Raw genomic sequence first — 20,751 nt, forward strand, 5'->3', positions numbered from 1 at the left:
CCCTTTTTTAGAATCTTTTAAAATTTTCATCTGTATAGTCATATTGCATCCCTTCATCATCTTTACCCTTATTTTCATATATATTTAAGTTTTCTTTCTTTAAATTTTGGGAGGTAGTTTCTTCTAAGAGACCAAAATACACCCAAAATTAAGTGGGTGGCTCTGTTCTATTCACCAGTCTAATATATATATAATTTTATTTATTTTTTTATTTTTTCATTTTGCCCCCTTTCTTCTCCCCCTTGTTTTGTGTCTCTTCTGATTTGGTTAGCATCTTATTTTTCTGGGGTCTTTGCTACCATTTTCAGTATTTTGTTCTCTCATTCTTCTATTCTTATCTGGATAAAACGACAAGGCAAAAAAATTCACCACAAAAAAAAAAAAAAAAGAATTAGAAGAAGAATAACTAGAGGCAGGAACAACAGCTAGGGATCTAATCAATATGGACATTAGCAATATGTCAGAACTAGAGTTCAGAATGATGAATATCAAGGTGCTAGCTGGGCTCTAAAAAAGCATGGAAGATATTAGAGAAACCCTTTCTGGAGAAATAAAAGTCCTTTCTGGAGATATAAAAGAACTAAAATCTAACAAAGTTGATATCAAAAAAGCTATTATTGAAATTTAATAAAAAATGGAGGCTCTTACTGCTCAGATATATGAGGCAGAAGATAGAATTAGTGTTATAGAAAACCAAATGCTGGAGAATAAAGAAGCTAGGCAAAAGAGAGACAAACAACTACTGGACCATGAGGGGAGACTTCAAAAGATAAGTGATACCTGTTGGGTCAGCAGCCTGGGAATGCAGGAGGAATAATAGAAATGACCGCTGGGGGCGCCATCTTCCAGCCCCCTCCCCCTATTCTTCAACCCTTGACCCTCCTGCCAAAAGGATGTATGCCCAGGTCACATCTCCATAGGTAACCTGATACCAATGCAGGAAACAGAAGTATCAGGATGCCTCCGATCATCAAACACCCTACCATATATGGATGTGAGCCCATGCCCTGCCTTGGCCCGATAAAAGACCCCCACCGCCTCCCTCCCAGCGTGACTTCCCCAACTCTGCTTTCCAGATCATGGAACCTCGCCCGAGGGTTCACACCTCCTTCCTGTGCGACATTCCTGGCTCCTCTTTTCTTGAGCCCTGAAACTTCGCCGGAGAGTGCCTTTAATAAATCGTGCCTTGTGCCTACCTCGCCTGGTGTCATTTTATCTCGCCTATAAAACTTTACAATACCATAAGACAAAACAATATTGGAATAACTGGGATCTCAGAAGAAGAGAAAGAGAGAGATCAGCAGAAGGAGGGTGTATTGGAGCAAATTATAGTAAAGAATTTCCCTAATATGGCATAGGAACAAGCATCAAAATCCAGGAGGCACAGAGAACCCCCCTCAAAATCCACACTCCATCATCTAATAGTAAAACTTACAAGTCTCAGTGACAAAGAGAAAATCCTGAAAGAAGATTGGGACAAGAGGTCTGTAACATACAATCTTAGAAATGTTAGGCTGGCAGCAGACCTATCCACAGAGACATGGAAGGCCAGAAAGGACTGGCATGATATATACAGAGCACTAAATGAGAAAAATATGCAGGCAAGAATACTATATCCAGCTAGATTGTCCCTGAAAATAGAAGGAGAGATATCAAGTTTCCAGGATAAACAAAAATTAAAAGAATTTGCAAACACTAAACCAGCCCTACAGGAAATATTAAAAGCGGTCTTCTAAGCAAAGAGAGGACCTAAAAGTAACAGACCATAAAGGAACAGAGACAATATACAGTAACAGTCACCTTACAGGCAATACAATGAAACTAAGTTCATATCCTTTGATAGTTACCTTTGAAACTAAGTTCATATCCTTTGATGTAAATGGGCTAAATATCCCATTCAAAAGACAGAGTATCAAATGGATAAAAAAACAAGACCTATAGATGCTGTTTATAAGAAACTCATTTTAAACTCAAAAACACTTCCAGATTTAAAGCGATGGGGTGGAAAACAATTCACCGTGTTAACAGACATTAAAATGAAGTTGGGATGGCAATCCTTTTATCAGATAGATTAGACTTTAAACCAAAGATTATAAGAGATGAGGAAGGATGCTATATCACACTTAAAGAGTCTGTCCAGCAATAAGATCTAAAAATTTTAAATATCCATGCCCCTAACATGGGAGTAATTATATAAACCAATTAATAACAAAATCAAGCAAACATGACAATAATACAATAATAGTAGGAGACATTAAGAGGCCCCTTACTGAAATGGACAGATCATCTAAGGAAAAGATCAACAAGGAAATAAAGGCTTTAAATGACACACTGGACCAGATGGACATCACAGATATATTCAGAGCATTCCATCCCAAAGCAACAGGATACACATTCTTCTCTTGTAGAAGAGAACATGCTCCAGAATAGATCACATCCTGGGTCACAAATCAGGTCTCAACTGATAACAAAAGACTGGGATCATTCCCTGAATATTTTCAGACCACAATGATCTGAAACTAGAATTCAATCACAAGAAGAAAGTTGGAAAGAACTCAAATACATGGAGGCTAAAGAGCATCCTACTATAGAATGAAGGAGTCAACCAGGAAATTAAAGAAGAACTGAAAAATATTCATAGAAACAAGTGAAAATAAAAACATAAATTTTCAAAATCTTTGGGACACAGCAAAGGTGGTCCTGAGAGGAAAGTATACAGCAATACAAGCCTTTCTCAAGAAACAAGAAAGGTCTCAAGTACACAGCCTAACCCTACACCTAAAGGAGCTGGAGAAAGAACTGCAGAGAAAGCCTAAACACAGCAGGAGAAAAATAATGAATATCAGAGCAGAAATCAATGAAATAGAAACCAAAAAAACCAGTAGAACAAATCAAGGAAACTAGGAGCTGGTTCACTGAATTATTAAGATTGATAAACTCCTGGCCAGACTATCAAAAAGAAAAGAGAAAGGATCCAAATAAATAAAATCATAAATGAAAGAGAAGAGATCACAACTAACACCAAAGAAATACAATTATAAGAACAAATTATGAGCAACTATATGCCAGCAAATTTGACAATTTGAAATGGATGCATTCCTAGAGACATATAAACTACTAAAACTGAACTAGGAAAACAGAAAACCTGAACAGACTCATAACCAGTAAGGAGGTTGAAGCAATCATCAAAAATCTCCCAACAGGGGCACCTGTGTGGCTCAGTTGGTTGGGCGGCTGTCTTGGCTCAGGTCATGATCCTGAAGTCCTGGGATCGAGTCCCACATAAGGCTCCCTGCTTGCCAGGGAGTCTGCTTCTCCCTCTGACCACCCCCCCCCCTTCTTGTGCCCTCTCTCTGTCTCTCTCAAATAAATAAATAAAATTTGAAAAAAGAAATCTCCCACCAAACAAGGGCCGAGGGCCAGACAGCTTCCCAGGAGAATTCTACCAAACATTTAAAGAAAAAATAGTAGCTATTCTTCTGAAACTATTCCAAAACCTAGAAATGGAAGGAAAACTTCTAAATGCATTTTATGAGTCCAGCATTACCCTGATCCCCAAACCAGACACAGACCCTATCAAAAAGCAGAATTACAGACCAATATCCTTGATGAACACAGATGCAAAAATTCTCACCAAAATACTAGCCAATAGAATGCAACAGTACATAAAAGGATTATTCACTATAACCAGGTGGGATTTATTCCTGGGTTGCAAGGTTAGTTTAACATCCTCAAATCAATCAATGTGATATAATACATTAATAAAAGAAAGAACAAGAACCATATGATACTCTCAATAGATGCTTTAAAAGCATCTGACAAAGTACAGCATCCTTTCTTCATCAAAACTCTTCAAAGTGTAGGGACAGAAGCTATATACCTCAATACCATCAAAGCCATCTATAAAAAACTCACAGTGAATATCATTCTCAATGGTGAAAACCTGACAGCTTTTCTCCTAAGGTCAGGAACACAACAGGTATGTCCACTATCACCACTGCTCTTCCACATAGTACTAGAAGTGCTAGCCTCAGCAATCAGAAAACAAAAAGAAATTAAAGGCATCCAGATCAGTAGAGAAGTTGTCAAACTCTTACTCTCTGTAGATGATAAGATAACTTATGTGGAAAACCCAAAAGAATCACTCCAAAACTGCTAGACTTCATACAAGAATTCAGCAACATATCAGGATATAAAATCAATGCACAGAAATCAGTTGCATTTCTATACACCAACAGCAAGATAGAAGAAAGAGAAATTAAGGAGACAATCCCATTTACAATTGCACCCAAAACCATAAGACACCTAGGAATAAACCTAACCAAAGGGGCAATGAACCTGCACTCAGAAAACTATAAATTATTCATGATAGAAATTGAGGAACACACAAAGAAATGGAAAAATGTTCCATGCTCATGGATTGGAAGAGTATATATTGTGAAAATGCCTATGCTACCTAAAGCAATCCGCACACTTAATACAATCCCTATCAAAATCCCAACCATTTTTTCCAAATAAATGGAACAAATAATCCTAAAAGTTATATGGAATCAGAAAAGACCTTGAATAGCCAGAGGAATGTTGAAAAAGAAAGCCAAAGTTGGTGACATCAGAATCCCTGACTTCAAGCTCTATTACAAAACTGTCATCAAGACAGTATGATATAGGCACAAAAACAGACACATAGATCAATGGAACATAATAGAGTCCAGAAATAGACCCTCAACTCTATGTCCAACTAATCTTTGACAAAGCAGGAAAGAATGTCCAATGGAAAAGAAGACAGTCTCTTCAACAAATGGTGTCGGGAAAATTGGAAAGCCACATGCAGAAAATGAAACTGGACCATTTCTGTATACCATACACAAAAATACACTCAAAGTTGATGAAAGACCTCAATGTGAGACAGGAATCCACCAAAATCCTTGAGGAGAACACAGGCAGCAACCTCTTTACCTCAGTCAGCCACAGCAACCTCTTCCAAGAAACACTGCCAAAGGCAAGGACTTCATCAAGATCAGAAGCTTTTGCATAGTAAAGGAAACAGGAAACAAAACCAAAAGATAATTGACAGAACAGGAGATGATATTTGCAAATGACATATCAGATAAAGGGCTAGTATCTAAAATCTAGAAAGAACTTATCAAACTCAACACCCAAAGAACAAATAATCCAATCAAGAAATGGGCAGAAGACATGAACAGACAATTCTGCAAAGAATATTTCCAAATGGACAACAGACACATGATGCTCCACATCACTCAGCATCAGGGAAATACAAATCGAAACCACAGTGAGATACCAACTCACACCAGTCAGAATGGCTAAAATTAACAAGTCAGGAAACAACATATGTTGGAGAGGATGTGGAGAAAGGGGAACCCTCCTACACTGTTGGTGGGAATGCAAGCTGGTGAAGCCACTCTGGAAAACAGTGTGGAGTTCCTCAAAAAATTGAAAATAGAGCTACCCTATGACCCAGCAATCGCACTACTGGGTATTTACCCCAAAGATACAAATGAAGTGATCTGAAGGGACACGTGTCCCTGAATGTTTATAGAAGCAATGTCCACAATAGCTAAACTATGGAAAGAACCTAGATGTCTATGAACAGATGAATGGATAAAGAAGATGAGGTATATACATATATACAATGGAATACTATGCTGCCATCAAAAGGAACAAAATCTTGCCTTTTACAACAACATGGATGGAACTAGAGGGTATTATGCTGAGCGAAATAAGTCAATCAAAGAAAGACAAGTATCATATCATCTCTCTGATATGAGGAATTTGAGAGGTAAGGTGGGTGGTTTGGGTGTTAAGGAAGGGAAAAATGAAACAAGATGGGATCAAGAGGGAGACAAACCATAAGAGACTCTTAATCTCATGAAACAAACTGAGAGTCACTGGGGAGTAGGAGGGTAGGGATAGGGTGGCTGCATTGTGGACATTGGGGAAGGTATGTGCTATGGTGACTCCTGTGAAATGTGTAAGCTGATGATCCTCAGACCTGTACCCCTGGGGCAAATAATACATTATATGTTAATTAAAAAAAAAAAAAAGAGTGATCTGTAGGCTCTACCGTGGCCGGTTCTTCTTAGCAAATGTCTCTGCACTGGCAGACTTCCCACCACAAGGAGGTGGGCTCCTCATCATTCCAGAAGGTGCCTCGCATCTGCTCACTTGAAGCCAAGCTGGGTCTCCCCCACCTCAGGACAGGAAAGGTGGGCTGCAGGGAGAGGTGGAAATCAGGCAGCCCCAGGTTCTCACCAAGCCTGTGGCAGAGCCAGTTGTGTGAGCTCAAGCAAGTTGTTAAACAAAAAACCATGGGCCCCAAATTACTTGGCCAAGTCACCAAACTGGGCTTAATACTTAACTGCAGTTTCAATCAACCCCAGAGATTTAAGCCTTAAAGGGCCAGTCTTGAATTTTCTGATCAGCATCAGTGAGGTCAACTGTCAAAAGCCCACTTTGGAAAACAGTGTGGAGATTCCTCAAGAAATTAAAAATAGAGCTTCCCTATGACCCTGCAATTGCACTACTGGGTATTTACCCCAAAGATACAGATGTCGTGAAAAGAAGGGACATCTGTACCCCAATGTTTAGAGCAGCAATGGCCACAGTCGCCAAACTGTGGAAAGAACCAAGACCCTTCAACGGACGAATGGATAAGGAAGATGTGGTCCATATACACTATGGAGTATTCTGCCTCCATCAGAAAGGATGAATACCCAACTTTTGTAGCAACATGGACGGGTGTGGAAGAGATTATGCTGAGTGAAATAAGTCAAGCAGAGAGGGTCAATCACCATATGGTTTCACTTATTTGTGGAGCATAACAAATAGCATGGAGGACAAGGGGAGATGGAGAGAAAGGAGTTGAGGGAAATTGGAAGGGGAGGTGAACCATGAGAGACTATGGACTCTGAAGAACAATCTGAGGGTTTTGAGGTGGGGGTGAGAGGTTGGGGGAACCAGGTGGTGGGTATTAGAGAGGGCACGGATTGCATGGAGCACTGGGTGTGGTGCAAAAACAATGAATATTGTTACGCTGAAAAAAATAAATTAATTAAAAAAAAAAAAAGCCCCTCTCTATCCTCCAGTGGAAGATGAGATAATCTGCTTGATAAGACCCCCTACCCTTCCCTCTCAGGGAAAGTGACCTTGTCTGAAACAATTCTTTCTTTTCTCTTGCTTGTAATTTTCTTGCCCTGCCCTCCATCCTTTAAAAACTTTCCATTTTGTGCAACTCCTGGGAGTTCATTCCTCTCTACTTGCTGGGTAGGGTGCCGCCCAACTCTCGAATTGATCATTTAATTAAGCCAATTAGATCTTCAACCTTACTTGGTTGCAATTTGTTTTTTCACAAGGTAAACCTCCCTCTCTGAGCTGTGGCTTCGTCACAGGTGCCCTGCCTCGCAGGGCAGGATGGTGCTGTGAGGATGAAATGTGTACAGTAGCAGGTCAGTCACATGGCCATAGCAGGAATGTGACAAATAATGATGGCTTACCAAAAAAAGCAAAAGAAGGACTTCTCCATTTCACAAGACCCTATAGGACAAGACAGCGGTAATAACCAAGCTTTACCCAAAGGTATAGAGGCACCATCAACTGGGCACAGGAGGCTGTAGCAGGAACCTTGGCTCTGCATGCCCTGCAAGCAGGATCAGAGCCCAGGACCCCAAAGGTTTCCATGAACATTTCTGAAGACTGAATATGTAAAAGGGCTTGTAAGCAATCATGTTCCAGAAAGAGGTTTTTTATCCTCTTGAAGCACTCACTCCCCACTCAGAAAGTAGGTCCCTGGAGGGCAGAGGTCCTGCACAAAATCTTCCTACAAACTGTGCCTGGCATGTTGGGTACCTGATAGTAAGTGTCAACCTAGAAACGACAGCCATGTTCTTCATCTGGGATCAGAACGGTTGACTCAAAGAATTTTCAAAACATATAAGTGGGGCACCTGGGTGGCTCAATGGGTTAAAGCCTCTGCCTTCAGGTCAGGTCATGATCCCAGGGCCTTGGGATCAGGCCCTGCAGCAGGCTCTCTGCTCAGCAGGGAGCCTGCTTCCCTTCCTCTCTCTCTGCCTGCCTCTCTGCCTACTTGTCATCTCTGTCTCTCAAATAAATAAATAAAATCTTAAAACAACAGGACAACAACAAAACAGCCACAAAAAAAAACACATATGTACGGAATTTTCCAAAGCCAAGTCTTTCACACCAACAACCAGTTCTTGATTCTCTGGACAGGAACTGGGTGTCCAGGCATTCGGTTCAATTCAGATCCTCTTTACCTGGAGTTAGTGTCAGATAATCACTCCCAGAGCATCTGGAAGAATCTCTGCTTTTCCTTCTCTTCCATTTCTGAGGGATCCCTTCTCATTTTGTCTTCGAGATATGATTATGTAGGGTTGTTATGGGGACATACAAGGGAGGAAGGGGCCCTGGATGTGAAACACACCATAGGAACCCCAATTCTTTCATGCGTCTGAGAACTGGCCTCATTAGAATTTGCCTTGAGCCCACAGGAAACTTTTTAAGTGTGTGTGCATGCACATGCATGAAAATATTTATAGCAGGAGAACGAGAGAGAAGAGAAAGTACCTCTGGTATAATAAGAAACATATTTGGTCTATGTCCCAGGTTCTTGGCACAGGGTTTCTAAAACCTTGGTTATTCCCTGAGGATAGGAATGTCTCTTGTTATTCATATATCTGAGCCCATCTAAGATTATTCTAAGGAGGTGAGGTGACTTAAGGTGGACCCCCTAGATCACCTCAGGTAGCCAGGATGAAGCTGGACATCAGAGAGACCAAGCTTTGACTCCCGGGTGGGATTTTTCAGCCCCACCCAAACTTAATATCCAGGCAGAGGAGAGAGAATGAAGAATGGATTATAAAAACCCTTGAACAAAATTCAGAGCTTATGGGTTGGTGACCAGGTGCCAGGACAGTAGCCCACAGAGGGCAGAAAACCTCTGTGTCTCCCCCATACCTTGCCCTATGCCTCTCTTCCATTTACTTGTTCCTGACCAGTATTCTTTATAATAAATCAGTAAATATAAGTGTTTTCTTGAGTTCCATGAGCTGTTCTGAATTTGAACTCAGCTGGACAGAAGTAGGAGTAGCCTGGACACCCACACTGTGGCTGGCATGCTTTGGGAGTAGTCTTGCGGGACTGAGACCTTGACTTGTAGGATCTGATGCTAACTCCAGGTAGAGAGGATCAGAATAGAACTGAAAGGCTGGACACCCAGTCTGTGTCCAGAGAATCAGAGAACTGATCATAGGTGTGAAAGAGCATGTACTTGGTGTCAGAAAACTCCATACATGTGTGTTTTGAAAATTCTTCGAGTCAACTGTTTTGATCACAGATGAAGAAAGTAGGCCTCTGGGGCGCCTGGGTGGCTCAGTGGGTTAAGCCACTGCCTTCGGCTCAGGTCATGATCTCAGGGTCCTCGAATCAAGTCCCGCATCGGACTCTCTCCTCAGCGGGGAGCCTGCTTCCTCCTCTCTCTCTCTCTGCCTGCCTCTCTCTCTCTCTTTGTAATCTCTCTCTGTCAAATAAATAAATAAATAAAATCTTTAAAAAAAAAAAAAAGAAAGAAAGTGGGCCTCCTCCTTCCTCTTTCCTTCCTTGTTGGGTTGGTGGGCTCCGGGAGTGCAGGAGGAACAACAGAAATGACCGTGGGTCCTGCCATCTTGCACCCTCCTCCCACACTTTCCTTCACCCTTGACTCTCCCGCCAAAAGGATGTATGCCCAGGTCACATCTCCATAGGTAACCCGATACCTATGCAGGAAACAAATAAAAGACAACCCCCCCCCCCACAGCCAACTCCCTCCCAGTGCAACTTCCCCCACTCCTCTTTCCAGAGTCAAGGAACCTCGCCCCGAGGGTGCGCACCTCCTCCCAGTGCGACTTTCCTGGCTCCCTTTCTCCTGAGCCCCGAAACTTCACCAGAGAGTGCCTTTAATAAATCTTGCCTTGCGCCCACTTTGCCTGGTGTTGTGTTTATCTCGCCTATAAAACCTTACACCCTTGACACTTGTAACATTCTACAATGTGAATACTATTCTTTCCATAATTGGAATCAGGAAGTAGAAAATAGAGAACAAAAAGGATGGGGAATGTAGAGCCAGAAGAATGGTCAAAATTCCGAGATCAGAGGCCAGACTCTTTTGAAAAGCACAGGCAAGTCTTTGGATTTCTCTTCAGAAACCAAAATGGTTCTTCTATTTCTTCTCACAGATTAAATCAGATTATATCTGACAGGCTCCCCAAAATGATGAAACTACTCTATAGAAAAAAAATACCCCAAGTGCTTCCTCCTAGGAATAAGAGGTAAACAAAAAAGCAACTTTCTCTTCCTTCAGGTTATCTAAATAGCTGGAAATTCCTGCCAAATCAAGGGTGAGTGAAAAAAAGGAAAACACAGTAACAAACTGTAACTCAAAAGAAAATCTAATTAATTAATTTATTTTACTTTTCCATCCTTCTATTCAGACTGTATAGAAAATCTCTCATTTGCAGAATATTGACCTCAGAGTTCAAATACCCTGGGGGAAAAGATTATGCAGATTCAGGTTTTCAGAACAGCAATTCAGCAACAGGAAGCTCTGGGAAATAAAATTTGCTGAAGGCAATTTCCTTGATTTTTCTTTCCCCTCCTGTCCATATTTCTACCCTGGTCTACTGCTCTCTGATCTTCACATTAAGACATTAAGAGAAGGAAAGGAAAACTGAATTTGGGTAAATCAGAGGGGAAGAAAAAGCATGAGAGATGGTGGAATCTGAGAAACAAACTTAGGGTTTGGGAGGGGAGGGGTGGGGGATGGGTGAGCCTGGCCTCAGGTATTAAGGAGGGCATGTATTGCATGGAACACTGGTTGTGGTGATAAACAATGAATCTTGGAACACTGAAAAAATATTAATAATAAAATTAAGATGTTAAAAAAAAAAAACGAAACAGTCCATTTCTGTAAAGCAGAGATTTTCCCCACCTGTGAACTCCATTGTCCCTACCACCAGCTTGCCTCTTGCCATATCTCTAGGGACTCACTTGGTCACCATATTTTAACCTTTTTGGTTGAATGTAAATTGCACAGCCTGATTATAAATGGCTTAAGAGAAAAAGCTGGGTCTCATCTACTTCTGGGTCTCCCTCACATGACCTAGTTCAATGCCTTCCTCATAACAGGTGCTCAAAAAGATTTGTTAAATAGATAAGTGAGATAAGGTGAGTTTTAGAACAAATGAAGTTGCAGACAATTCTGCAAGTGCGAGAATTAATTAGAAACAAGCTGTGCTTGAGAGAAATTTAGAAGTCTCCAGCGACATCCTTCAAAGCAACCATGTTTATTTATGAAGACCGTGAACTCAATGTAATAAGTAATAATCTGGCAAAATAATATTTTCCTGAAAAACAACAACTTTGAAAAAAACATTTGCCAAGTCATATATGTCACTGAAGATCATTTGCTTACTGTGGTATAAGGAATGTAGGCTTCAAGAAGACAGACCTGTCTGTGACCTCACATGCAGTGAACATATTAGGTGTCTCTCTCTATATAAGAAAAATGGCAACAGCAGGACTGTACCATAGAGGACACGGGCAATTCTGGTTTTATGCTAAAAAGGAAGCATTTGTATTATCTCCCAGAATTTCCAGAGCTTCAACCTTACACTACAGTGTTCAGATGTTATTTGGAGTTGGCTTTATTTTGTATCATGGTATCTTAGCCCTTCCTAGGTTCCTAGGTTGAGTTTTTTTGTTTCATTCGTTCCACAAAAATTATTCAGTGCCCACTGGGGGTAGAGTAGTGAATAAACCCAACTGAGTCCAGCCCTCCCAGTGTACATTCCAGTTGTGGGAGGGAGACTCAGAGCCAGAGAACAAATAAACAAAGGATGGGACAAAGGCTCTAGAAACAAAATGAAATGGCCTTATGGAATGCACGCTTTCCTCAAATTGCTATGCTGAGCCCTAATTCCAATGTGAGGATGTCAGAGAAGGGGCCGTTAGCAGGTAGTTAGATCATATGGAAGAACCCCTCCCAAATGAGATTAGTGCCCTTATACAAAGAGGCCAATAGCTAGCTCACTCCCTCTCAACCATGTGAGAACATGACACAAACACAACTCAAAAGAGGGCCCTAATAGAACCCAACCATGGCTGTGTGGCACCATGATCTCAGACTTCCAGCATTCAGAACTGTGAGAAATAAATATCTGTTGTGTATAGCCACCCAGTTTATGGTATTTTCTTATAGCAGCCCAAACAAAGGCACCGGGTAAGGAGAATGGAGTGAGCTGGGGTAGCAGAGGAGGGTGTGAGACAGTAGTCAGGGACACCGGGAAGACCTCACTGGAAAGGTGATTTTCAGGAAGAGACTAGTAAGAAGTGAGGGAGAAAAGAAGTGGTTCTTGGAGAAAGAGTCTTCCAGCTAGAGGGAGCAAGCACAAAGGCCCTGAGGTGGATGTGTGCTTGGGTAACGTGTGCAGGGCATCAAGCAGGGCAGGGAGCACAGCAAGAAAAAGAGGACTGGGGGGGATGTGGTAGAAGCAAGGGCCAGGCTGACAGAGTCAGAGAATACCTCAAGGACCTCAGCTTGTTACTGGTGAGACAGGAGTCTCTGGAAGGATCTGGGTCAATGAGGCTTGTGGTTGAACCTTTATCTTCTCTTATTGGGATCATACTGACTGGTATATTGAGAACAGACATCACTAGGGGAGGTAAGAAATGACACAGAAAGTTGGGCTAGGAGTCTCCACAATAGCATGGGTGAGAGAGAATGATGGATTAGACCAGGGTAGAAGCAATGGGGTTGACTTGTGGTGATTAGAGTTGGATCTGTTTTGAAGATCGAATTGCCAGATCAGATGTGGTTGTGAAAAACAAGAGTTAAGGGTGACTCTGAGGCTTCTGCTCTGAGTAAATGAAGACAATGGAGCTACCATTTATCCCAAATGGAAACAGCTACTGTAGTGGCCAAGGGCAGCTGCCCAAAATGTTCCACTGTGTTATACTGATTATTTTATTTTATTAATTTATATTCAATTATCCAACATATAGTACATCATTAGTTTTTGATGTAGTGTTCAATGATTCATTAGTTGCATATAACATCTAATGTTCATCACATCACATGCCCTCCTTAACGCCCATCATACTGATTATTTTAAATAAAAGTTACCTAAAAAGGCCTGTGCAAGAAGGATACTCTGTCTCCCTGAAAGCAGGAAATAAATTTCTCCCATGAAAGATACCCTCCCTGGACCAGGAGCTAAAGAGACATAATTATCACCAGAGATAGGAAAATTTAGAGCCAAAAAGGCTGTAGAAACAATCTTTGTTACTTTTTGCTAATTTCCCAGCACAGTCCAAATTTCCTTCAGAATTCCTTACTAATTAAAACTCCCAAAGACAAGGGTCTTTGTCCTGTCAATTCCTCACAAATGTGTCTCTTTGTCTAAGAAGCTTAAAAGTATCTGTCTTGGTCATTTCTGTAGGTCTCAATGCCATTATTGGGCCTCCATATGCACATAACAAAACTGTGTTTTCTCCTGTTAATCTGTCTCATGTAAATTCAATGTTAGGCCAACTGGGAGGACCTTAATGGGTGGAGAAAGATTTTAGCTTCTCTTCACTATGGAGGTGGCAAGTGTGAAAGGAAAAGAATGAATGGTCTGGAATACACTAGGGTTAAGAGCCTACTGGGTGCCCACATGGGGACACCATGAAGGAAGTTGGGTTGGTGCTGTTAGCTCCTGAATGGTGCCTTAAGCCAGGATCCTCCAACTCCTGAGACAAGGAATGGCTGGACAGACATGAAGAGACAACAGTGGGAACTTAGGAGTCTGAGTGAATTAGGAGAAAAACTTAAGGAGAAGTATCTAGAAAGATTTAAGAAAGAGGGACCAATCAACTCTACCAAATGCCCTGAGAGACCCATTAAGATAAGAGGGGGGAAAAATCAATCCCTGAAAAAGATAAAACAATGGTATTCTACCCGTGGTGGGGAGTAGGGGGACAGGGCAGGTATTGACAGGTAAGGGACACAAGACATCACCCTGGATGATGGCAAAGTTCTGCTTCCTGAGGAGGGTGGGATTGAAGTGCTGAAAGCATGCCTGGCAATTCACTGACCAGTACACTTAGGATCTAGGCATTGTACTGTACCTAAAATTTTGCCTTGAAAGACACCCTAGTCAAAGAGCTGCATGAAACACATGGGTGAAGGTGACCACTGTCTGCTCTTCTACTTTAAACAGAATTTAAAAAGAAGCTAGATCTATAGGAAGATGGATAGATGGCCAAATATGGGAGAAAGCAAGAATTACAAAGTGCTAATTACAGAGTCTATGAGGCGAGGACATACACTCACTGTGACTTGACTGAGCTTGAAATTTTTGAAAATTTTCAACAAAAAAACTGGGGAAAATTGTTATTCATAGTACAGCATTCAGCAAACTGGGGTTAGTGGTTTGTTCACCCCAAGCCAGGCCAGGGTGAGTTTAACTGAGAAGCATAGGAAGAGGCTGGGGGCAGTCTGAGCCCAGGGAGGCACCACTTGGAGGAACATTCCTGTAAAGGTGAGGAGGAAACTAGAGTCACTGGAGGGGTTAATGCGGACAAACTGAGCTCTGCCTGTATGCTGAGAATGACCTGCAGACTCTATTATGAGGTTAGAGGCAACAGGGAGGACCATGAAAGCAAGGTTCTCAGCAGTTACCAAGAGAGGGAACCCCTTCCCAGGAGGGAGAGCCCTTCTCTAGGGGAGCATTGACCCTGTGCCCATGATAAAAGGAGGGAAGCTGGAGCAGGTGTGCACAGGCTTTGAGGTAGGATGTGCTCACTAAAGAATGTTGCTTTAAATCCTGCAGCAACATCTCTAAAATGTTCTTTGAGGGATCTCATGTAGAGTGAAGCTTACTTGTGGGACACAAGGCAGATGGCTTTGCATGAATCCATTTTCTCTCCCTCAACGTTCACATGCATTCCCACTAAAACTCACCTGCCCAAGAACCACCTGGGAGTACCCTTTTCCCCACGTTTCCTTCTCTCATTTCTCCTTACAAAGAAAGGCATATTTCCCTTACCCCAGCTCCTATCTTAGGACAGTGGCCCAAGAAGGAACAAGTCAATTCAAAATGTCAGTATCTATGCATTAAAACTTGGGTGACAATAACTTTCAAATGATCTTTGATGGGTTTTAATTCATTTCATTCCTTTCTTTCAACAAAATTGAAAGAGAAACTAATCAAGTTGTCAGCTGATACATCCTGATAAAACTATATTATCTTTGGCACGTCATCTGGAGGAAGTTCAAGGAATTGATTAACATTGCTGTAAGAAAATGTCTTTCATTATGAGTGACACATTATAACATCTATTTTAAAAAGTCATAGAACTGATGGTGAAATAGGCATCAGTATCTCATTTCTGATAATAAAAAAATAGTCATCCATGAATACATGAATTAATTTAAAACAAAAACCCATCTTTGGTGGAGAGATGAATGTCACCTTGATGAATTAAGTACCAATAATCCTTGTAAACCTAAATCAATCTAGAAGAAAAAAAATTAACACATTGTCTAAAGGAATAGTTTTTTATGTAAATATTTATATTTAAGAGAACCAAGACAGAGTGATTAATAAAAGACCTGCAAACACAAAATTATATTATGTTAGGGTAAAATTCTGTGTGAAAATTAGAATTGCAATGCCAGTGCAAAGACGACAAGGACTGTGTGAAATATCTGGCAGTTAAAGAAGACCTTGTTTATATATTTCTTAAGTGAATGATATGGATATCAAATTATTATGGCATTTAGATTCCACCGAAAATAGAGACTAACAGTTTTACTTTCAAATGTCAATATTTACAATTTGATGGAAGAGACATCATTTGCAATTCATTAAATTTAGGTGAGAATTTTAGATGTCAAGTTAAAAATCTATGAATGGAATATAGCGTTTCCAAATGTTTGCAGGGGCCACTGGAACACTAAGTGTGGAGGCCTCTGGCTTAGGCAACTCCTTAATATTCTAATATGTGCATCCAGGGGGCATGGCGAGGTGGGAGAGGCAGGTGCCCCTGAGCCCTGGGGTCCAGTTAGTGCAGGTTATAGACACGTTACAGACAATGCAGATCTTAGTCTTATTATTTGTTTTGCATGAAGTGGTTTTAAAATGTCCCTCAAATCACCGCATAGAGAAACATAAGCATGCACTCGATCCTGCAGGATGCAATGAGAAACCCCAGAGTGGGCATTCTAGTTCACATACACTGGCATGTGTGCAGTGAGGGAGGACTTCCCTGGCTTTGCTCAGGGGTCCTCTGCTTCCCCTGCATTTCAAGCACTGGCTACTGTGAAGTATGAGCAGGAAGACTGGCAGGGGAGGACTGCCATTGTCCCGACTTACCATCTGCAGCCAAATGTTGGTGGTTAAAACTTGGTTCTTCTCATCCTTCAAAGAAAAAGAAAGACCCATATAAATATGGTTTATATGGTTTACAAAAGAGGGAATGATACTGTTATTCATGCAGGAATCAGATTGCTCAGACTGCTGGAGTGTGTGGAAATTAGGAGGCATTGAGCACTTCCAAATACACACAAGCAGCATTTCCCCAGAGTTAAGCTTTTCTCTTTATCCTGAAATTATGTACATTATAGAGCACTTACAAAATATGAAGAAGTATAAAGAAGAAAATTAAAACCCCACAGCCCCGTTATCCAGAGATGACACATGCTAATGATTTAGCTTATTCTCCTTTGTACACTTTACCTTAATTAAAATGCTTAAGAAAATAAAATTGGGTACAAATTCCAATTCTTTAAAGTCAAGTTTATTACCAGAATGTATACAGTTTTAAACAAATATCAATATCTCGTGCTTCCCTCCCCCAGGAAAGGGAATATGACCCTATGGCAGCAGACACACTGTATGCCAATGGTGCTGCATGGGTCACATTTCTGCCTGGTCCCTGTGGATCTGCCTACCTTTTCTCTCATCTTCTAGCTACCAAGAAGGATGCCTGGCCCCTGACATACACCTACAAGGTAAATTCTGTCCTAATGAGCAAACCAAGTTTCAGCAAGGTAAGATGACTCTCCGACGGAGCTAATCAAACTTGGATCTCTGACTCAAAGCCCCTTCTCCCCACATTTCCAAACCACCTAAGGATGGGATCCAGCAAGGTGCCTAGACTGTGCTCTAAGCAGAACCTGGGATAGTATAATAACCATGGCTTTGCCCCAGCACAGGACGTCTACAGAAGATTCTAGGCAATATCAACCTTTCCAGCTGGGATGCAAGCATCATCTTATCACAGCTGGCCAAGCCCAAGATGGCTCAGCAAATACCAATGTGTGCAGGCTAATGAGCAAGTCTCCTGCAGTAGTTCTACTGTGATGGTGTTATGCAGAACTTAGCACCCAATTCCCACCTAAACGACTCTGTAAATTGGCAACTGCCAGTCTCTTTAGGAGAAAGTATTAAGCAATGCCCCCAAGTAGATGTGCCTAGAAGCTGAGACTGTGAGTTCCTCCACCAGGATTTACCTGGCCCCTTTAACTGATGGCTTACACAAAAACAGACCCAATGGAAGAAACAACATGGCATCTGCTGGGGCGTGGCCAGAGGGCTGGGATGCAAATGAGAAATAAATGCTGTTCCCCATTAAAATAAAAATGTGTTGAGGGGCGCCTGGGTGGCTCAGTGGGTTAAAGCCTCTGCCTTTGGCTCAGGTCATGATCCCAGGGTCCTGGGATCGAGCCTCACATCAGGCTCTCTGCTCAGCCAGGAGCCTGCTTCCTCCTCTCTCTCTCTCTGCCTGCCTCTCTGCCTACTTGTGATCTCTGTCTGTCAAATAAATAAATAAATAATCTTAAAAAAAAAATGTGTTGAACATGTAAGGATTTGGCAAAGATTCTTTGATGCACCAATGCCCCTGGCTCAGCCGCTCACACCCAGAGCAACTTTGAGAGCTGAACTTGGCAGGCAAGGAGGTATGTGAATCCCAAAGAAAGAACAGAGCTGCTTGGGAAGCGACAGGTGACAGCATCCTAGTAAAGTCTCGGGTTGCAGCTGTGTCCAGAAAATGTTGTCAGTTTGGTTAAAGCAAAAACACACCCTATTTTCCAAAATAAAACACGGCAGTGTCTTTTTGGTGGAAAAAGTTACGTAGCTGACGTTTCTCTGTATTCTGTACTGAGCAAATGGTCCCCGATAGAGCCGTGTATTTGCACTGCAAGAAAACTCTTGTTCCGGGTCAATCTCCAATATTATTTGAAAGCATCTCTTTAAGGACATATATCCATTGCATCAACTTATTAAGGAGTTGTTGTTTTTAATGGACTTAAAATTAGCCAGTGTTCCATTTGGGTGGCTTTCCTTCTTTTAATCGCATCTGTGTCTTCAGCTTCTGAGAAAAAAGCTTCTGTGGTTTGGGAACTCAATTACTACCAATCTAATTAAAAGGCTTTCTTCTTTCCAACATTCTAACTGAAACCTCATTAGAGTGAAACGGAATTTCTGTGGTGTGTAGCAGCATGGGACTGAAGTGCCGGCATTTCAAACTGTAATCAACACTAAGCAGCAGCCAGATACTGCCGGAGAGCACAAGGATGCCAGGTAGGGGAGCCCTCCGCGGAGACTCCGGGGACCAGCCCACAGATCAGCAAGGAGGCTGCTGTGTGCATCCCAGAGTGGGTCTCTTTCTCCTGCTTCCAGCCCAGGGCCACCCACTGGCTGTGTCTCTCAGCTTTCTCAGTCTGCCCAGCGACAAAATGTCCTACCTCTTTCCCACCCCCGGGTGTAGTACCCTCTCTCCATCACACACTGAATGTTTGTGTCCCCCCGGAAATTCCCATGTTCAAACTTAACCCCCACCGTGATGACATCTGGAGGTGGGACCTTTGGAAGATTAGGTCCTGAGAGCAGAGCCTCCTGTGAATGGGATCAGTGCCTTATGATAGAGACCCCAGAAAGCCCCCTCACCCCTTTGGCCCTGTGAGGACACAGGAGAGAAAAGAGCAGTCTATGAACCACGAAGCAGGTTCGCACAGATACCAGATCGACCAGTGCACTGACCCTGGATTTCCCAGCATCCTCACCTGTAAGAAATAATTGTGTGTTAAGCCACGCAGTCTGTGATATTTTTGTTATAGGAGCCCAAGCTGATGAAGATAGTACCCCACCACACACTGGCCTCCACTCAGCTCCAGATGGGGCTCTCTGCCCTTATCCAGCTGCACTGCTAACAGAATGAAGTCTACGGTTCCTAGTGTAGTACACAAGCCACAGTCCAGCCAAGTGTTCATTCATTTATTCATTCACTCACTCATTCAACAAATGTTTGCAGAGCACTTCCCGTCTCATTGCTATCCGGACATATACAGTAGGAACTGAACATCATTCTTGAGCTCGTAGAATGTAGAATGTGAGTCAGGAATGGGATTAGACAACTCAAGAATGATATAATTACAAAAGGTGACAGAAAAGGAACAGGGTGCCTTCAGACAGAATGACAGGGATGGAGTCCCAAGAATGAGCCTTCCTTTTGACACCCTATGATACTGGAAGACCAAAAGACATGGCTCCCTTATCACATCACCTGTATCATTTGCTCTTCAAGACCTCACTCCTTCTCACCTCCCAGGACCTGCCCTCTCCCTACCCTCTTCCTTTCTCCTGCCCAGACTGAGGCTGCCTCCTGACTCAACAGCGGCTCCAGCATAGAGCCGGCAACTCAGCTCAGGACCTCGGCTTTGCAAAGGAGAATGAGGAGCACTGAGGAGAGACATAAGAGAGATTACAGCCTGCAAGAATCCAGCCTACTTCAGAAAGCACCTGGTAACCAGCTCCTGGAGTTATAAAAACAGAGGATAGCCACCTGCCTGCAGAGGACACTTCAGTGGCCCTGCAAGCGTGCAGCTTAGGTGACCCAGGGCCTGCGCAGTCTACAGTGGCCAGATCTCCTACACACCCTGGTGCCCACGCCAGCCTCTAGCCATTCCTTCTTGCCACCCCCAGCATACCCGCAGTGCCCTACTTCCTGAGCCTTCTGCAAGAGGGCCCAAGGCAAAACTTAAGCCTGCATTCAACTATCATGCCTCAGGGTTTGCATTGCTGTCCATGCTGAGGTGATGTGGAGAACTGGGCACGGAGACTGAGGCTTTGGTTTAGAAAGTTGGCAGATGGAGCTGTGGTTCCCAGATGCGTCTCTGGCCTCAGGCATTTGGATGTTCCTGGCAGGGTTTGCAGGGGCTCCACTCTCACTGTCCAGAAGCTGTACTTATTCAACCCAGGAGGGAAGCTTCCTTCTCTCCCAAGTAAACATCCTCCACTGACAGAAAAGCCATCAGCCTTCTGCACTCCCTTGAGCTTGTTTAAATCCTGAATTAGCTGATGAAGCTGCTTTCAATAATCTCTTTCCTCATGAGCTGGGTGGCACAAAGGACAAACACTAGGATTCCTGCAGGGAGGGGGAATGATATCTCCAAACCCAAGTCCCAAACCCTAGCCCCAGGGTCTCTGAATAAATAACCAGCAAGCAGCGCAGAATCTGAACATGAGTTTCAGTGATTCCAGACCCTCAGGCGGCCACCTGGTCATCCCTGATCTGATCCAGCCCTGCAGGACAGCGTGGAGGGGCAGACCCCATACCAGCAGAAGACCCTCCAGGCTCCAATCTGAGCCCTCCAATCATAGGCACTCAGTTTCTGTGGGTTCCAATTTTCTG

At 42.6% G+C, this 20,751-nt stretch overlaps 1 protein-coding gene across 1 annotated transcript in view; it reads right to left on the minus strand.

Moving 5' to 3' along the window:
- The window catches only part of CHRNA7 (cholinergic receptor nicotinic alpha 7 subunit), a 114,935-nt gene that overhangs the window by 53,694 nt on the left and 40,490 nt on the right, over nt 1-20,751 (minus strand). Inside the window, 1 exon segment of the mRNA XM_082736329.1 lies at nt 16,431-16,475. Within this exon segment, the coding sequence (XP_082592455.1) occupies nt 16,431-16,475 (45 nt within the window).

The sequence above is a fragment of the Mustela nivalis genome, assembly GCF_964662115.1.
Source record: "Mustela nivalis genome assembly, chromosome: 6".
NCBI lineage: Eukaryota > Metazoa > Chordata > Mammalia > Carnivora > Mustelidae > Mustela > Mustela nivalis.